This window comes from Coregonus lavaretus (genome assembly GCF_964263955.1).
Source record: "Coregonus lavaretus genome assembly, chromosome: 26".
Lineage (NCBI taxonomy): Eukaryota > Metazoa > Chordata > Actinopteri > Salmoniformes > Salmonidae > Coregonus > Coregonus lavaretus.
Window position 1 is genome coordinate 43,437,829 of NC_140013.1, and position 18,181 is coordinate 43,456,009.

The window sequence follows — 18,181 nt, forward strand, 5'->3', positions numbered from 1 at the left end:
GAGGGAGCGTCGGTGCCTCTACTGCGGGGTTGCCGGCCACTTCCGCTCCACTTGCCCCGAGCTTTCGGGAAACGCCTGTCCCCGCCCAGCTACAGGAGGGTTGTGATGGGGAAAATTAGAGCTCCTCCTACTAACGCGGTCCTAGCTATTCCAGCCACTCTGTCCTGGGAGGGCCACCAGCATCGGGTCCAGGCTATGATCGATTCCGGTGCCGCAGGTGATTTTATGGATGTAACCTTGGCTAAGGAACTTAAGATCCCTACCCAACTACTTCCTCAACCCCAGGCAGTTACAGCCTTAGATGGCAGACCTCTGGAACCAGGAAAGGTTACTGAGGCGACTCAGTCCCTGCGACTTACCATCTCTCAACACCAGCAGGAGGAGACCTTCTATCTCATTGACTCTCCCGAGTATCCTATTATCCTGGGTCACCCTTGGCTATGCAGACATAATCCCCAGATCGACTGGCCTACTGGCACCATTCTCAGCTGGGGTCCCACTTGCCAACTCACCTGCATGCTTCAGAGTCCCTCAGCCCCTAGTACCCAGTTTCAAGAGTCTGTTGACGTCTCCCGAGTCCCCAGTGTTTACCATCGGTTCAAGGCAGTGTTCAGCAAGGCCCGGGCTACTGCCTTACCGCCTCATCGCATGTGCCATTGATCTACTCCCTGGGTGCTGCCCTCCTAGAGGTCGGATCTTTTCCTTGTCCTCCCCCGAGCACGCAGCTATGGACACCTACATTAAGGAGTCCTTGGCAGCCGGCCTCATCTATGCCTCTACTTCCCCGGCTGGGGCGGGCTTCTTTTTTGTTGAAAAGAAAGACGGGGGTCTTAGGCCTTGTATTGATTACCGGGGACTCAACAAGATCACGGTTCGGAATCGATACCCCCTTCCTCTCATGGCCACTGCTTTTGAGCTGCTTCAAGGGGCTTCCATTTTTACTAAGCTGGATCTCCGCAATGCTTACCATCTCGTGCGGATCCGGCCAGGAGACGAATGGAAGACGGCGTTCAACACGCCCACGGGACACTATGAATATCGGGTGATGCCGTTCGGGCTCACCAATGCCCCCGCAGTATTCCAAGCCCTGATTAATGATGTTCTCCGGGATATGCTTAATCTGTTCGTCTTCGTGTACCTGGACGATATCCTCATCTTCTCGAGGTCACTGAAGGAGCATGAGGGGCATGTTAGCCGGGTTCTCCAGAGGCTCCTTGACAATCACCTCTATGTTAAGCCTGAGAAGTGTGAATTTCATGTTTCTCAGACTCAGTTTCTCGGGTTTATTGTCACTCCCGGGCACCTAGAGATGGATCCCAAGAAGGTCAAGGCGGTCCACGATTGGCCCACACCTGCCACGGTCAAGGAGGTTCAACGGTTCATTGGCTTTTCTAACTTCTATCGGAAGTTCATCAAGAATTTCAGCTCGGTGGTAGCCCCCTTGACGACGCTTACCAAGGGAGGAGGGACCAAGATTCACTGGGGTCCGGAAGCAGCAGGGGCCTTCGAGGATCTCAAGCGCCGCTTCACTTCTGCTCCGATTCTGGTGACCCCTGACCCAGAAAGACCTTTCGTGGTGGAGGTGGACGCCTCAGAAGTGGGGGTAGGAGCCGTCCTGTCACAGAGGGGTGCGGATGGGAGATTACACCCTTGTGCCTTCATGTCTCGCCGCCTGTCTGAGGCCGAGCGCAACTACCACGTGGGGGATCTAGAGTTGCTTGCGGTAAAACTGGCCTTGGAGGAGTGGCGCCATTGGCTTGAGGGGGCTCAGCACCCTTTCCAGGTTCTCACAGACCACAAGAACCTGGAATATCTCCAACAGGCTAAGCGGATGAACCCTCGGCAAGCACGATGGTCTCTTTTCTTTAATCGATTCCAGTTCCTCCTGACTTACCGACCTGGCACCAAGAACGTCAAGCCGGATGCTCTGTCTCGAGTCTACTCTCCCGAGGTACAAGAGAAGCCCTTGGCATCGATTATTCCGAGGTCTAGGATCGTCGCACCTCTTCAGTGGGAACTAGAAAGAGGGGTACGAGAAGCTCTTGTCCAGGAGCCCGATCCAGGCGGTGGTCCTGCCGGTCGCCTGTACGTTCCTCTCTCTGTTCGGGCCCGCGTCTTGCAGTGGGGTCATGAGTCGCCCTTGACATGCCATCCAGGCAGTGCTCGCACACTGGAGTTCCTCCGACGGCGGTTTTGGTGGCCGTCCATCAAGAAGGACGTGCAGGGCTATGTTGAGGCCTGCCCTGTGTGCAACCAGGGAAAGTCGACACGCCAGCGACCCCAGGGACTGCTCCATCCCTTACCTGTTCCTCGAAGGCCATGGTCACACCTTTCTCTGGACTTTGTTACGGGACTTCCTCTATCCCAGGGCAACACCGTCATCCTAGTGGTGGTAGACCGGTTCTCTAAGGCTGCCCGGTTTATCCCCCTGCCCAAGCTGCCCTCGGCTAAGGAGACTGCTGAGCTCCTCATGAACCATGTCTTCCGGATATTTGGTATTCCCCTGGACGTGGTCTCTGACCGAGGTCCCCAATTCTCGTCCCGGTTTTGGGGGGCCTTCTGCAGGCTTGTTGGGGCCACAGCCAGCCTATCGTCGGGGTTCCATCCAGAGTCTAATGGCCAAACGGAACGGGTTAATCAGGATCTGGAGACCACCCTGCGGTGTATGGCGGCCAGTAATCCCACGTCTTGGGCCACCTATATCATTTGGGCTGAATATGCCCACAACACCCTCCAGTCCTCAGCCACCGGATTGTCCCCATTCGAATGCCAGTTCGGTTACAACCCTCCATTATTTCCAGAGGAGGAGGCGCAGGTTGGTGTTCCCTCGGCCCAGCGCTTTGTCCAACGCTGTAGGCGGACCTGGAAGAAGGCCAGGCGTGCCCTCCTTCAGACCTCCCAGAGATACCAAAGTCAGGCTAATCGCCACCGCCGGACGGCCCCTAGTTTCCGAGCTGGTCAGAGAGTTTGGTTGGCCACTAAGAACCTGCCCCTCCGGGTCGAATCCAAGAAGCTTTCCCAGAGATACATCGGCCCTTTCCGCATTGCTAGAAAGGTTAACCCTGTGTCTTATCGTTTGGTTCTCCCTCGCTCCCTTCGTATTAACCCCACTTTCCATGTCTCACTTATTAAACCTGTCTTGTCTTCTCCCTTTGCCCCCCCACGCAGACCCCCGCCACCTCCCAGGATTATTGACGGCCAGCCAGCCTACACAGTCCGCCGGATACTGGACTCCCGGAGGGTCCAGAACTCTCTGCAGTATCTGGTGGACTGGGAGGGCTACGGGCCAGAGGAGCGCTCCTGGGTTCCAGCCAGGGACATCCTGGATCCAGGGTTGGTCCGAGATTTTCGCACCCTGAGGCCAGGGTGTTCTGGAAGGAACGTCAGGAGTCGTTCCTAGAGGAGGGGGTCCTGTCAGCTTCCTGCTTCTCCTGTTTGTCTCCTGGCCTCTAGAGGTCAGCTGTGTTCCCCTTTGCCTTTGTTCTTCCTCATGTGTCCTCATTAGTTTGATCCAGGTCACCTGTGCCTTGTTTTCCCTTTAGTATTTTAGCTGTGTGTTTTCCCCTTGTTTCTCACTTGGTTATTGCGTCCTGACTATGTGTCTCCTGCTTTGTCCCACCGTGTCAGTCCTAGTAAGTTGTTCTAAGTTATCTTTAGTTTGTTTTTCTCCCCTCGTGGAGTTGTTTTGTTTTGCCTCCTGTTTTGGAACATTAAATCTACTTGCCTGGAGTATTGCCTTGGGTGTTTCATTTGGGTCCTACAACATCTCCTCTGTGGCTAAGGGGTAGTACCCCCAGCTCTACACATCTGAGACCGGAGTTGTGACAGAGAGAGCATTCTGTCGGGCTGTGTCACCACAGGGCTCTCCACAGGGTGGTGCGGTCAGCCCAACACCTCATCGGTGGCCCACTTCCTGCCCTCCAGGACATCTACAGAGTCACAGGGAGGCCAAGAAGATCCTCAAGTACATCAGCCACCCGAGCCACGGCCTGTTCACCCCGCTACCATCCAGAAGGAGGGGACAGTACAGGTTCATCAAAGCTGATAAACAGCTTCTATCTCCAGCCATCAGACTGTTAAACTGTCACCACTAGCCGGCTTCTGCCCACTAAAGGAAAGGGAAAGGGGGATACCTAGTGAGTTACACAACTGAATGCATTCAATTGAAATGTGTCTTCCGCATTTAACCCAGAGAGGTACGGGGGACTGCCTTAATCGAAGTCCACGTTATCGCCGCCCGGGGAGCAATTGTTGTTTAGGGGTTAACTACCTTGCTCAAGGGCAGAACGGCAGATTTTTCTACCTTGCTGGCTCGGGGATTCGATCCAGCAACCTTTTGGTTGCAGGCCCAACGCTCTTAACCGCCAGTACCCTGCCCTAAACCTTAAACACTGCCACCCTGTGTACATAGTCATTGAACACTGGTCACTTTAATAATGTTTACATACTGTTTTACCCACTTCATATGTATATACTGTATTCTAGTCATGGTTCATCCTATATAACTTCTGCTGAACACACCTTTTCTATTCATATACTGTCCATAATGTCTATAAACACCATTCATATACAGTACATATATATTTATATTCCAGGCTTTTCTGTCCATTTGCCATGGGGTTTTGTATTGTGTTTCTAAATACTGTATTCTCGAAAAATAGATCATTCTAACATATCTACTGCTGTAAATATCATTCTTAGTATATCTTGTGTAAATTCATCCGGTGTAAATACGTATAGATTGCATCTGGATTACTGATACAGTAATCTATTTAGTGCTATTTGGGTTGTTATTTGTATTTGTTCCGAGATTTCTTAATTTATCAACATTTTAAAGATAATTTAGATTATCTGTGTACTTGTTTGGCATTCTACTGCATTGTTAGGAGCTAGTAACAAAAGCATTTAGCTGCACCCACTATAACATCTGCTAAACGATGTACCTGACCAATAAACAGATTTGAATTTGATTTGACACACCCACATTGACCACCTATCACTGGACTTCCAGGCCGGGCTCCGCCCACCCACACAGACTGGAACACACACCATGTACAGTCATGTTAATCTGTCTAAATGGATCCCTCTGTAAATGTCTTAGCCCCAACACACTAAATAGTAAATACACAAACATTTTGATACACCTGGTCCTTTGCCAGGTTTGTCAGGTTAGACCATTGTTTGTGTATCGCTTAGAGCACAACTAAAGATCGCAGTTACCTCTTTCGTTTGTCTTTTACTTATCCAGTTTCTATGTTCAAATACTCCTCTCCTCTCCTCTCCTCTCCTCTCCTCTCCTCTCCTCTCCTCTCCTCTCCTCCTCTCCTCTCCTCTCCTCTCCTCTCCTCTCCTCTCCTCTCCTCTCCTCTCCTCTCCTCTCCTCTCCTCTCCTCTCCTCTCCTCTCCTCTCCTCTCCTCTTCACTCCTCTTCTCTTCTCTTCACTCCTCTTCTCTTCTCTTCCCCCAGCCCTCTACATCCTCTGTGACATCTGATGAGAAGGTGGACTATGTCCAGGTGGACAAGGAGAAGACGCAGGCCCTCCAGAACACCATGCAGGAGTGGACGGACGTCCGACAGTCCACCGACCCCGCCCCCAAGACCGTGAAGTCCTGACAGTTACCATGAGAAAGACACAGCACTCCGACCTTACCTTATGTCAAGACAAGCATCTCCTAAAGGATTTCACACTGTTACTGACAGAAGTCCGTTTGAGGAGTGAAGGAACATTTATGGGTGGTGGAGACACAGAGTACCTCTGTTGGACAGGTGATGACTAAAATTAGCTGAGGACTGAAATGAGGACTGAATTGAGTTGAGGACTGAAATGAGGACTACAATTTGTTGAGGACTGAAATGAGGACTTAGCTGAAAAAGAGCAGACAAAAGGTTAACGCCTAGCTGTGTTCTGTGGTGATCATCCAAACCTAGCTGGGTTCTGTGGTGATCATCCAAACCTAGCTGGGTTCTGTGGTGATCATCCAAACCTAGCTGTGTTCTGTGGTGATCATCCAAACCTAGCTGGGTTCTGTGGTGATCATCCAAACCTAGCTGGGTTCTGTGGTGATCATCCAAACCTAGCTGGGTTCTGTGGTGATCATCCAAACCTAGCTGGGTTCTGTGGTGATCATCCAAACCTAGCTGGGTTCTGTGGTGATCATCCAAACCTAGCTGTGTTCTGTGGTGATCATCCAAACCTAGCTGGGTTCTGTGGTGATCATCCAAACCTAGCTGGGTTCTGTGGTGATCATCCAAACCTAGCTGGGTTCTGTGGTGATCATCCAAACCTAGCTGGGTTCTGTGGTGATCATCCAAACCTAGCTGGGTTCTGTGGTGATCATCCAAACCTAGCTGTGTTCTGTGGTGATCATCCAAACCTAGCTGTGTTCTGTGGTGATCATCCAAACCTAGCTGGGTTCTGTGGTGATCATCCAAACCTAGCTGGGTTCTGTGGTGATCATCCAAACCTAGCTGGGTTCTGTGGTGATCATCCAAACCTAGCTGGGTTCTGTGGTGATCATCCAAACCTAGCTGTGTTCTGTGGTGATCATCCAAACCTAGCTGGGTTCTGTGGTGATCATCCAAACCTAGCTGGGTTCTGTGGTGATCATCCAAACCTAGCTGGGTTCTGTGGTGATCATCCAAACCTAGCTGGGTTCTGTGGTGATCATCCAAACCTAGCTGGGTTCTGTGGTGATCATCCAAACCTAGCTGTGTTCTGTGGTGATCATCCAAACCTAGCTGTGTTCTGTGGTGATCATCCAAACCTAGCTGGGTTCTGTGGTGATCATCCAAACCTAGCTGGGTTCTGTGGTGATCATCCAAACCTAGCTGTGTTCTGTGGTGATCATCCAAACCTAGCTGGGTTCTGTGGTGATCATCCAAACCTAGCTGGGTTCTGTGGTGATCATCCAAACCTAGCTGGGTTCTGTGGTGATCATCAACACCTAGCTGTGTTCTGTGGTGATCATCCAAACCTAGCTGGGTTCTGTGGTGATCATCCAAACCTAGCTGGGTTCTGTGGTGATCATCAGTGCTGTGTGCAGCAGCCAACGCTTGATGCAGGTGGACAGAGACCCAACCTGAACCTGCCAAAGATCCTAAAGTGACTGTTATAGCAGAATCTGGACTGAAACTGACAGGGGACTTGCCTTCCGAATACTAACCTGTACAGTTCCTTCTAGGTCTTTCTCTGACTCTGTCAAGCTATGGGGACGACTCTTTTAGTTCTTCTCTACAGCCATTTGAACTGTAACACAACCTTGAGTGTGTTTTCTTCCCGTGTAGCAGGTTAGCTACTGTACATAGCTACTTAAAACGATTTGCTGCCAGTCAAACTGCTATTATCGTCTGACCACCCAACCAGTCAGTGAATTGTATCAGGAATGCATATTATATTACAGACGCAGTCTCATTTTGCTTGATAGGACAGGGTGGCTCGTCAGGCCCGCTCTCCATTCTTTTCTGACTTCAATCAACCATTTCAGCTGAGCCTCGCAGGACTGAAAATGGCATTGGAGGTTATTTTCACTGCACTGCAGGCAGTCATTTCAGCTTCGCGTGGGACACTAAATAACAGCCTTACAATAAATATTCTCTTCAGGAGCCTTAATGAGAATTTCAAATGGCTGTTGGTTGATTGAGCTCGTTTAAATCATGTAGGCTACGCTAGATAAGCGTACCCATCCATAAATACTGGTTATTCTGTTAACGGGGTGACTCTGGTTGGACCAACTGTTCCTAAACAAGAGATGACAGCTCAGAAAGGAAGAATGAAGACTATATAAAAGGAGAGAGATCATCTGATTTGTAGTGGTGAGACAAGGGCTGTGTCCCAAATGGCATCCTATGGGCCCTGGTCAAAAGGAGTGCACTAAGGGAAAAGGGTGCCATTTGGGATACAAGGCGGTGTGAAATATCTGGGTTGGTTCATTGATGCTCTACACTAGAACAGTTTTCCTACTCTCTCTCTCTCTCTCTCTCTCTCTCTCTCTCTCTCGCTCTCTCTCTCTCTCTCTCTCTCTCTCTCTCTCCCTCCCTCTCTCCCTCTCTCCCTCTCTCCCTCTCTCTCCAATGGACTCCAGAGAATTAGAGTGATCAAAAAGAGAAAAGCGTGTCAGGAGGGGTAATATCCTGGTTTCTATACCACTACAACATTATCACGAACACATACACACACGCAAACACACACCCTACATGAACACAGACACACACCCTACGTACACATATGCACTGACAGACAGGCTGAAGAGGGTGGGAGGAACATTACTGTGTAGTTAGATTATTGGACGTAGAGGTCAATATATAACATAGAGGTCAATATGTAACATAGAGGTCAATATATAACATAGAGGTCAACACTTCTATTGTCCACAACTGTTTTCATTTCTCTTCTAAATGTATTTTCTTTGCTTTGGATTCGTTTTACATTTTCTGCACAATAATGTTCATTCTGAGTTAAAGCATTTCTTTGAAACAAATTGAAACCAAATCCCAAACGCATCCATAACCGAACTTTAAAAACTAAGAAAATAAAATCTGGGGGCCATTTAGAAAACTGTAATGCATTCCAAATGGCACCCTATGTGGCCTGGTCAAAAGTAGTGCACTATATAGGGACTAGGGTACCATTTGGGACAGAGACTTTATCAGAAAACTACAGAAGAGGAGCAGTGGCATTCATTACAACTATCCTCAAATCTTGACATGATTAATTATAATTTCAGGAATTCTGATTAAAGAATGTCACTTTATCCTAGGGATTATGGACATAGAATATTATTTTTTTTACAACATAATTATAAAACAGGTTAGCAATACATTAATTAATTGTACATTAATTGATAACCACTTTAATGTGGTGGCAAAATATAATTGTCAATAATATTTCATTTGTGTACATTAATGAAATCAAGTCCAGTACTTCTTTGTGGGCTGGGACCACTAAAAGGTGAATCACTATTTAAGGGTTCTGTCCCAAATGGGACCCTATTCCATATATTGCCCTTTAGGCCCTGGTCAAAAGTAGTGCACTATATAGGGAATAGGGTGCAATTTGGGACGCATTGAAGGACTAACGACCAGTACGGCCAAAAGTTGCTTTTGATTAGATCGACGGTGGTGTTATTGACGGTTGCTAATGGTTACATGTTCATGTTTTCTATCATTACTGTTGTTGTTATTATTTAAAATATTTACTGACACGGGGGGTGAAGTAATATGCAAATATGTTGGGGCTCAAAACAATTTGGGCTCAGATCTTTGCGGAATAAGTGTGATTTTTTTTTCTCTCCAATTTTTTTACGGTTGAATTTTGTGATTCGTACTTCTACACAGGAAGAGACCTGTAGTTGACTAGTGATCCGTACTTCTACACAGGGAGAGACCTGTAGTTGACTAGTGATCCGTACTTCTACACAGGGAGAGACCTGTAGTTGACTAGTGATCCGTACTTCTACACAGGGAGAGACCTGTAGTTGACTAGTGATCCGTACTTCTACACAGGGAGAGACCTGTAGTTGACTAGTGATCCGTACTTCTACACAGGGAGTGACCTGTAGTTGACTAGTGATCCGTACTTCTACACAGGGAGAGACCTGTAGTTGACTAGTGATCCGTACTTCTACACAGGGAGAGACCTGTAGTTGACTAGTGATCCGTACTTCTACACAGGGAGAGACCTGTAGTTGACTAGTGATCCGTACTTCTACACAGGGAGAGACCTGTAGTTGACTAGTGATCCGTACTTCTACACAGGGAGAGACCTGTAGTTGACTAGTGATCCGTACTTCTACACAGGGAGAGACCTGTAGTTGACTAGTGATCCGTACTTCTACACAGGAAGAGACCTGTAGTTGACTTGCACTGATAAAAAGGCCTTGCTATGTGAACTGTGATTCACAAAGAACTGATAGTGACTGAAAATGGTTATTTCTCTGTCTGAAATGGAACCCTATCCCTCATATAGTGCACTATATAGGGAATAGGGTGCTATCTCGGATGCACCCTCTGTCTCTGAAGTGAAATGGATAATGTAATTGATTGTGTTGAGAGAGTAACATGTAAGTGAATGAGATGTGTACGTTGTGTCGTGGTGGTAGATTGTGTTCTGTTGTAGTGTGATAAAAAGGACAGACCTGACTGAGTGGAATAGAGGAAGCTGCTCAGAGGGTCAATATTTTACTGGCTGAGTTTCCAAATGGCACCCTATTCCCTATATAGTGCACTATTTTTGACCAGAGACCTGTTGACCCTGGTCAAAAGTAGTTCACTAAAGGGAATAGGGTGTAATTTGGGACGAGCACTTACTGAGTCGACATACTGTATTAGTAGAGGACATTTTTACCATTCTTATTGCTACTACTGTAAAAGCATTTTATCCAGTTGTTGGATTGCTTGTGAATTAATGTATTAATTTATTAAGTGTTTTTTCAGTTGAAAAAAGAAGTGTCAACACAAAACAAAAATGGCTCTACTAACATTAATTTATGCAAATACATTGTCTTGATTATTTTGTGAAGCAATATGCCAAACAACGCCAATGTGATGGTAAAATGTGGTACATTGGGGATACACAAAAGAACACTTTGTTATTCCTGTATTATATTAAACTCAATCTGTGGACATCAAATAAAATAGTCAAGTGTTAAAAATAAAATAAAAAAAACTTGCTTCAGGTGTCCAGAAGTATTTGTATGGTAGTGGAAGAAGTTGTATGTTTGTATGTTGTTGTAACATTTGCTGTATGTTGGAATATCAGGTTAGCAATTTTCCTGATGAATCTTGTTCTGGATGCAGCTCTGCAGAGTGCTCGCTAGCTGGCACAGCCACAGAGTCAGGAAATCTGATTTTAAACCTTAACCCTAATGACTCTAACCTTAAATGAAGACCAAAAATCTCATTTTAGTTTTAATTTATTTTTGCAATATAACCAATTTAGACTTTGCAACTAGTCCCGTGTAGCTCAGTTGGTAGAGCATGGCGTTTGCAACGCCAGGGTTGTGGGTTCGATTCCCACGGGGGGCCAGTATGAAAATGTATGCACTCACTAACTGTAAGTCGCTCTGGATAAGAGCGTCTGCTAAAATGACTAAAATGTTTTTTTTTTTTTATGTAAATGTCTATCTAGCGGAAATCACTCAGTTCTGCCTCCAGGACAAGACTCATTCCAATAAATGTCAACCTGCGTTGTAATATGTAGAGTGGTCTTTTACATTAATGATAAAACAAAGGAACACTGTGGAGGCCCGCTCCCTGAGGCCCGCTCCCTGAGGCCCGCTCCCTGACCTGAGTCATTCAGTTAGTCCAATGAGGCCCGCTCCCTGAGGCCCGCTCCCTGACCTGAGTCACTCAGTTAGTCCAATGAGGCCCGCTCCCTGACCTGAGTCACTCAGTTAGTCCAATGAGGCCCGCTCCCTGAGGCCCGCTCCCTGACCTGAGTCACTCAGTTAGTCCAATGAGGCCCGCTCCCTGAGGCCCGCTCCCTGACCTGAGTCACTAAGTTAGTCCAATGAGGCCCGCTCCCTGAGGCCCGCTCCCTGACCTGAGTCATTCAGTTAGTCCAATGAGGCCCGCTCCCTGACCTGAGTCACTCAGTTAGTCCAATGAGGCCCACTCCCTGACCTGAGTCACTCAGTTAGTCCAATGAGGCCCGCTCCCTGACCTGAGTCATTCAGTTAGTCCAATGAGGCCCGCTCCCTGACCTGAGTCACTCAGTTAGTCCAATGAGGCCCGCTCCCTGACCTGAGTCATTCAGTTAGTCCAATGAGGCCCGCTCCCTGACCTGAGTCACTCAATTAGTCCAATGAGGCCCGCTCCCTGACCTGAGTCACTCAGTTAGTCCAATGAGGCCCGCTCCCTGACCTGAGTCATTCAGTTAGTCCAATGAGGCCCGCTCCCTGACCTGAGTCACTCAGTTAGTCCAATGAGGCCCGCACCCTGACCTGAGTCATTCAGTTAGTCCAATGAGGCCCGCTCCCTGACCTGAGTCATTCAGTTAGTCCAATGAGGCCCGCTCCCTGACCTGAGTCACTCTGTTAGTCCAATGAGGCCCGCTCCCTGACCTGAGTCACTCAGTTAGTCCAATGAGGCCCGCTCCCTGACCTGAGTCACTCAGTTAGTCCAATGAGGCCCGCTCCCTGACCTGAGTCATTCAGTTAGTCCAATGAGGCCCGCTCCCTGACCTGAGTCACTCAGTTAGTCCAATGAGGCCCGCTCCCTGACCTGAGTCATTCAGTTAGTCCAATGAGGCCCGCTCCCTGACCTGAGTCACTCAATTAGTCCAATGAGGCCCACTCCCTGACCTGAGTCACTCAGTTAGTCCAATGAGGCCCGCTCCCTGACCTGAGTCATTCAGTTAGTCCAATGAGGCCCGCTCCCTGACCTGAGTCACTCAGTTAGTCCAATGAGGCCCGCACCCTGACCTGAGTCATTCAGTTAGTCCAATGAGGCCCGCTCCCTGACCTGAGTCATTCAGTTAGTCCAATGAGGCCCGCTCCCTGACCTGAGTCACTCAGTTAGTCCAATGAGGCCCGCTCCCTGACCTGAGTCACTCAGTTAGTCCAATGAGGCCCGCTCCCTGACCTGAGTCACTCAGTTAGTCCAATGAGGCCCGCTCCCTGACCTGAGTCATTCAGTTAGTCCAATGAGGCCCGCTCCCTGACCTGAGTCACTCAATTAGTCCAATGAGGCCCGCTCCCTGACCTGAGTCACTCAGTTAGTCCAATGAGGCCCGCTCCCTGACCTGAGTCATTCAGTTAGTCCAATGAGGCCCACCCCCTGACCTGAGTCACTCAGTTTGTCCAATGAGGCACACTCCCTGACCTGAGTCACTCAGTTAGTCCAATGAGGCCCACTCCCTGACCTGAGTCACTCAGTTAGTCCAATGAGGCCCACTCCCTGACCTGAGTCATTCAGTTAGTCCAATGAGGCCCGCTCCCTGACCTGAGTCATTCAGTTAGTCCAATGAGGCCCGCTCCCTGACCTGAGTCACTCAGTTAGTCCAATGAGGCCCGCTCCCTGAGGCCCGCTCCCTGACCTGAGTCACTCAGTTAGTCCAATGAGGCCCGCTCCCTGACCTGAGTCACTCAGTTAGTCCAATGAGGCCCGCTCCCTGACCTGAGTCATTCAGTTAGTCCAATGAGGCCCGCTCCCTGACCTGAGTCACTCAATTAGTCCAATGAGGCCCGCTCCCTGACCTGAGTCACTCAGTTAGTCCAATGAGGCCCGCTCCCTGACCTGAGTCATTCATAGTCCAATGAGGCCCTCTCCCTGACCTGAGTCACTCAGTTAGTCCAATGAGGCCCGCTCCCTGACCTGAGTCACTCAGTTAGTCCAATGAGGCCCGCTCCCTGACCTGAATCACTCAGTTAGTCCAATGAGGCCCGCTCCCTGACCTGAGTCACTCAGTTAGTCCAATGAGGCCCGCTCCCTGACCTGAGTCACTCAGTTAGTCCAATGAGGCCCACTCCCTGACCTGAGTCACTCAGTTAGTCCAATGAGAGCCACTCCCTGACCTGAGTCACTCAGTTAGTCCAATGAGGCCCACTCCCTGACCTGAGTCACTCAGTTAGTCCAATGAGGCCCGCTCCCTGACCTGAGTCACTCAGTTAGTCCAATGAGGCCCGCTCCCTGACCTGAGTCATTCAGTTAGTCCAATGAGGCCCGCACCCTGACCTGAGTCACTCAATTAGTCCAATGAGGCCCGCTCCCTGACCTGAGTCACTCAGTTAGTCCAATGAGGCCCGCTCCCTGACCTGAGTCATTCAGTTAGTCCAATGAGGCCCGCTCCCTGACCTGAGTCACTCAGTTAGTCCAATGAGGCCCACTCCCTGACCTGAGTCATTCAGTTAGTCCAATGAGGCCCACTCCCTGACCTGAGTCACTCAGTTAGTCCAATGAGGCCCACTCCCTGACCTGAGTCATTCAGTTAGTCCAATGAGGCCCACCCCCTGACCTGAGTCACTCAGTTAGTCCAATGAGGCCCACTCCCTGACCTGAGTCACTCAGTTAGTCCAATGAGGCCCACTCCCTGACCTGAGTCATTCAGTTAGTCCAATGAGGCCCGCTCCCTGACCTGAGTCATTCAGTTAGTCCAATGAGGCCCGCTCCCTGACCTGAGTCACTCAGTTAGTCCAATGAGGCCCGCTCCCTGACCTGAGTCACTCAGTTAGTCCAATGAGGCCCGCTCCCTGACCTGAGTCATTCAGTTAGTCCAATGAGGACCGCTCCCTGACCTGAGTCATTCAGTTAGTCCAATGAGGCCCGCTCCCTGACCTGAGTCACTCACTTAGTCCAATGAGGCCCGCTCCCTGACCTGAGTCACTCAGTTAGTCCAATGAGGCCCGCTCCCTGACCTGAGTCATTCAGTTAGTCCAATGAGGCCCACCCCCTGACCTGAGTCACTCAGTTTGTCCAATGAGGCCCACTCCCTGACCTGAGTCACTCAGTTAGTCCAATGAGGCCCACTCCCTGACCTGAGTCACTCAGTTAGTCCAATGAGGCCCACTCCCTGACCTGAGTCATTCAGTTAGTCCAATGAGGCCCGCTCCCTGACCTGAGTCATTCAGTTAGTCCAATGAGGCCCGCTCCCTGACCTGAGTCACTCAGTTAGTCCAATGAGGCCCGCTCCCTGAGGCCCGCTCCCTGACCTGAGTCACTCAGTTAGTCCAATGAGGCCCGCTCCCTGACCTGAGTCACTCAGTTAGTCCAATGAGGCCCGCTCCCTGACCTGAGTCATTCAGTTAGTCCAATGAGGCCCGCTCCCTGACCTGAGTCACTCAATTAGTCCAATGAGGCCCGCTCCCTGACCTGAGTCACTCAGTTAGTCCAATGAGGCCCGCTCCCTGACCTGAGTCATTCATAGTCCAATGAGGCCCTCTCCCTGACCTGAGTCACTCAGTTAGTCCAATGAGGCCCGCTCCCTGACCTGAGTCACTCAGTTAGTCCAATGAGGCCCGCTCCCTGACCTGAGTCACTCAGTTAGTCCAATGAGGCCCGCTCCCTGACCTGAGTCACTCAGTTAGTCCAATGAGGCCCGCTCCCTGACCTGAGTCACTCAGTTAGTCCAATGAGGCCCACTCCCTGACCTGAGTCACTCAGTTAGTCCAATGAGGCCCACTCCCTGACCTGAGTCACTCAGTTAGTCCAATGAGGCCCACTCCCTGACCTGAGTCACTCAGTTAGTCCAATGAGGCCCGCTCCCTGACCTGAGTCACTCAGTTAGTCCAATGAGGCCCGCTCCCTGACCTGAGTCATTCAGTTAGTCCAATGAGGCCCGCTCCCTGACCTGAGTCACTCAATTAGTCCAATGAGGCCCGCTCCCTGACCTGAGTCACTCAGTTAGTCCAATGAGGCCCGCTCCCTGACCTGAGTCATTCAGTTAGTCCAATGAGGCCCTCTCCCTGACCTGAGTCACTCAGTTAGTCCAATGAGGCCCGCTCCCTGACCTGAGTCATTCAATTAGTCCAATGAGGCCCGCTCCCTGACCTGAGTCACTCAGTTAGTCCAATGAGGCCCGCTCCCTGACCTGAGTCATTCAGTTAGTCCAATGAGGCCCGCTCCCTGACCTGAGTCACTCAGTTAGTCCAATGAGGCCCACTCCCTGACCTGAGTCATTCAGTTAGTCCAATGAGGCCCACTCCCTGACCTGAGTCACTCAGTTAGTCCAATGAGGCCCACTCCCTGACCTGAGTCATTCAGTTAGTCCAATGAGGCCCACCCCCTGACCTGAGTCACTCAGTTAGTCCAATGAGGCCCACTCCCTGACCTGAGTCACTCAGTTAGTCCAATGAGGCCCACTCCCTGACCTGAGTCACTCAGTTAGTCCAATGAGGCCCACTCCCTGACCTGAGTCATTCAGTTAGTCCAATGAGGCCCGCTCCCTGACCTGAGTCACTCAGTTAGTCCAATGAGGCCCTCTCCCTGACCTGAGTCATTCAGTTAGTCCAATGAGGCCCGCTCCCTGACCTGAGTCACTCAGTTAGTCCAATGAGGCCCGCTCCCTGACCTGAGTCACTCAGTTAGTCCAATGAGGCCCGCTCCCTGACCTGAGTCACTCAGTTAGTCCAATGAGGCCCGCTCCCTGACCTGAGTCACTCAGTTAGTCCAATGAGGCTCGCTCCCTGACCTGAGTCACTCAGTTAGTCCAATGAGGCCCGCTCCCTGACCTGAGTCACTCAGTTAGTCCAATTTGTATTTTTGCCAAGCTGCCAAGACAACAGCTACTCTTCCTGGGGTCCAAACATATTAAAGCATTTACATTACATATAAAACAAAATATAAAACAGTACATCATATGACATTATTACACCACTACATTTCTACAATACAAAATGTTTAATACCACCATACAACAATATCACAATGTGTGCGTATGCATGTGTGTAGACATACGTCTATACCGACGAGGCCCACTGCTACACACAGGATAGGTAGCCAGTCACTGTCCTATGCTGTAGGTGACAGATCCTGTACATGTTCATTTCTCCAGTCTATGGTGAGAACACTACTGAGGATGTTAGTGCTATCTGGGATCCTTAGGATGTCCCTAACCATTTTAAATGGCAACTTCAATAGGGTAGGGATGTCCCAAAGGATCCCAGATAGCACGGACCCTACTGAGGGATGCCTATTCCCACTGCCATTTTGTTAGCACAAACCAGGTTGCATAACGCCATGCTGAGGCCATGTCAAGCCTGCACCAGCAGAGGGAGATAGAGAGCTGGCCATCACCACAGCAGCATGACATTACAGAGGGGTTCATCTGAAATGGCACCATATTGGCCCTTGTCAAGGAAAGTAGGGTATAGGGTGCTATTTGGGACAAACTAGTGGTTTACAGTATTAAAGTATTTTGTTGCATGGATGAGTTTACCAAACCATAACACATTATACCATCATATCATCCAGATCGATTCAATCCATAGTGTTTGTACATTGTGGCACCTCACCTGACAAGGACCTGGTTGGGTGAGTCAACGACATCATCATCCTCATCATCATCAGTACCATGAGATGAGCAGTAACCTAGATCCCTCCAACTAGGCTAGACATTACACCACCTGGTATTGGGTAAGTCTTGTGTTACATTACACCACCTGGTATTAGGTAAGTCTATTATTGGGTAAGTCATGTGTTACATTACACCACCTGGTATTGGGTAAGTCTATTATTGGGTAAGTTGTGTGTTACATTACACCACCTGGTATTGGGTAAGTTGTGTTTTACATTACACCACCTGGTATTGGGTAAGTCTATTATTGGGTAAGTTGTGTTTTACATTACACCACCTGGTATTGGGTAAGTCTATTATTGGGTAAGTCATGTGTTGCATTACACCATCTGGTATTGGGTAAGTCTATTATTGGGTAAGTTGTATGTTACATTACACCACCTGGTATTGGGTAAGTCTATTATTGGGTAAGTCATGTGTTACATTACACCACCTGGTATTGGGTAAGTCTATTATTGGGTAAGTTGTGTGTTACATTACACCACCTGGTATTGGGTAAGTCTATTATTGGGTAAGTCATGTGTTACATTACACCACCTGGTATTGGCTATTAGCCACAGTTAGCGGTATTTCACCCAGAACATTGAATTTTTCTGCCGGAATAATTTAATCACTGGACATTAATCACCGGATCGCAACTAGCTAGCCGCAACCGAATGGATGTTGCTGTTTGGCTAATCACCACTGCCCCCGATGCAAGCACCAGTTAGCCTCGAGCTAGCCTGGAGCCAGGCTCATAACCCGGCTATCTACCTCTAGGTCTACCGGACGGGAGTAGCCAGCTAACTAGCTACTTGCTATCAGCTACCGTTAGCGGTTTTTCACCATTGTCCGTGGCCTGCACCACCTACCAGCCAGCTCTAGTCTGGACTATTATTCGGCCAGTCTGCACTGTCTGCACAGTGCGTTATCGACCCAGAACATATCAGTTTTTCTGCCGGAATCACTGAATCACCGGACCTTTAACTCCGGATTCATCGCTACCAGCTAGCTGCAACAAAATGGACGTTGTGGTCTGGCTAATCATCCTGAGCTAGGCCCATCTCCCATCTCCCGGCTATCTACCTCTCTGTCAACCGGACGGGACCACCTAGTGTTGACACGGAGCCCCGCCGATCCTACACGACTGGTCTGCCGACGAAATCGTCTGATGTGGTTACAACAGGCTTCCC

General features: G+C 49.4%; 1 protein-coding gene across 1 annotated transcript in view; it reads left to right on the forward strand.

The window, feature by feature from the left end:
- Positions 1-5,614, forward strand: part of gab2 (GRB2-associated binding protein 2) — a gene marked incomplete at its 3' end in the record, with an annotated part of 102,145 nt that extends 96,531 nt beyond the window's left edge. Inside the window, exon 12 of the mRNA XM_084143498.1 lies at positions 5,468-5,614. Coding sequence (XP_083999624.1) covers positions 5,468-5,614 — 147 coding nt within the window. The remainder of the gene's footprint in view (positions 1-5,467) is intronic.
- Positions 5,615-18,181: the final 12,567 nt, after the last annotated feature.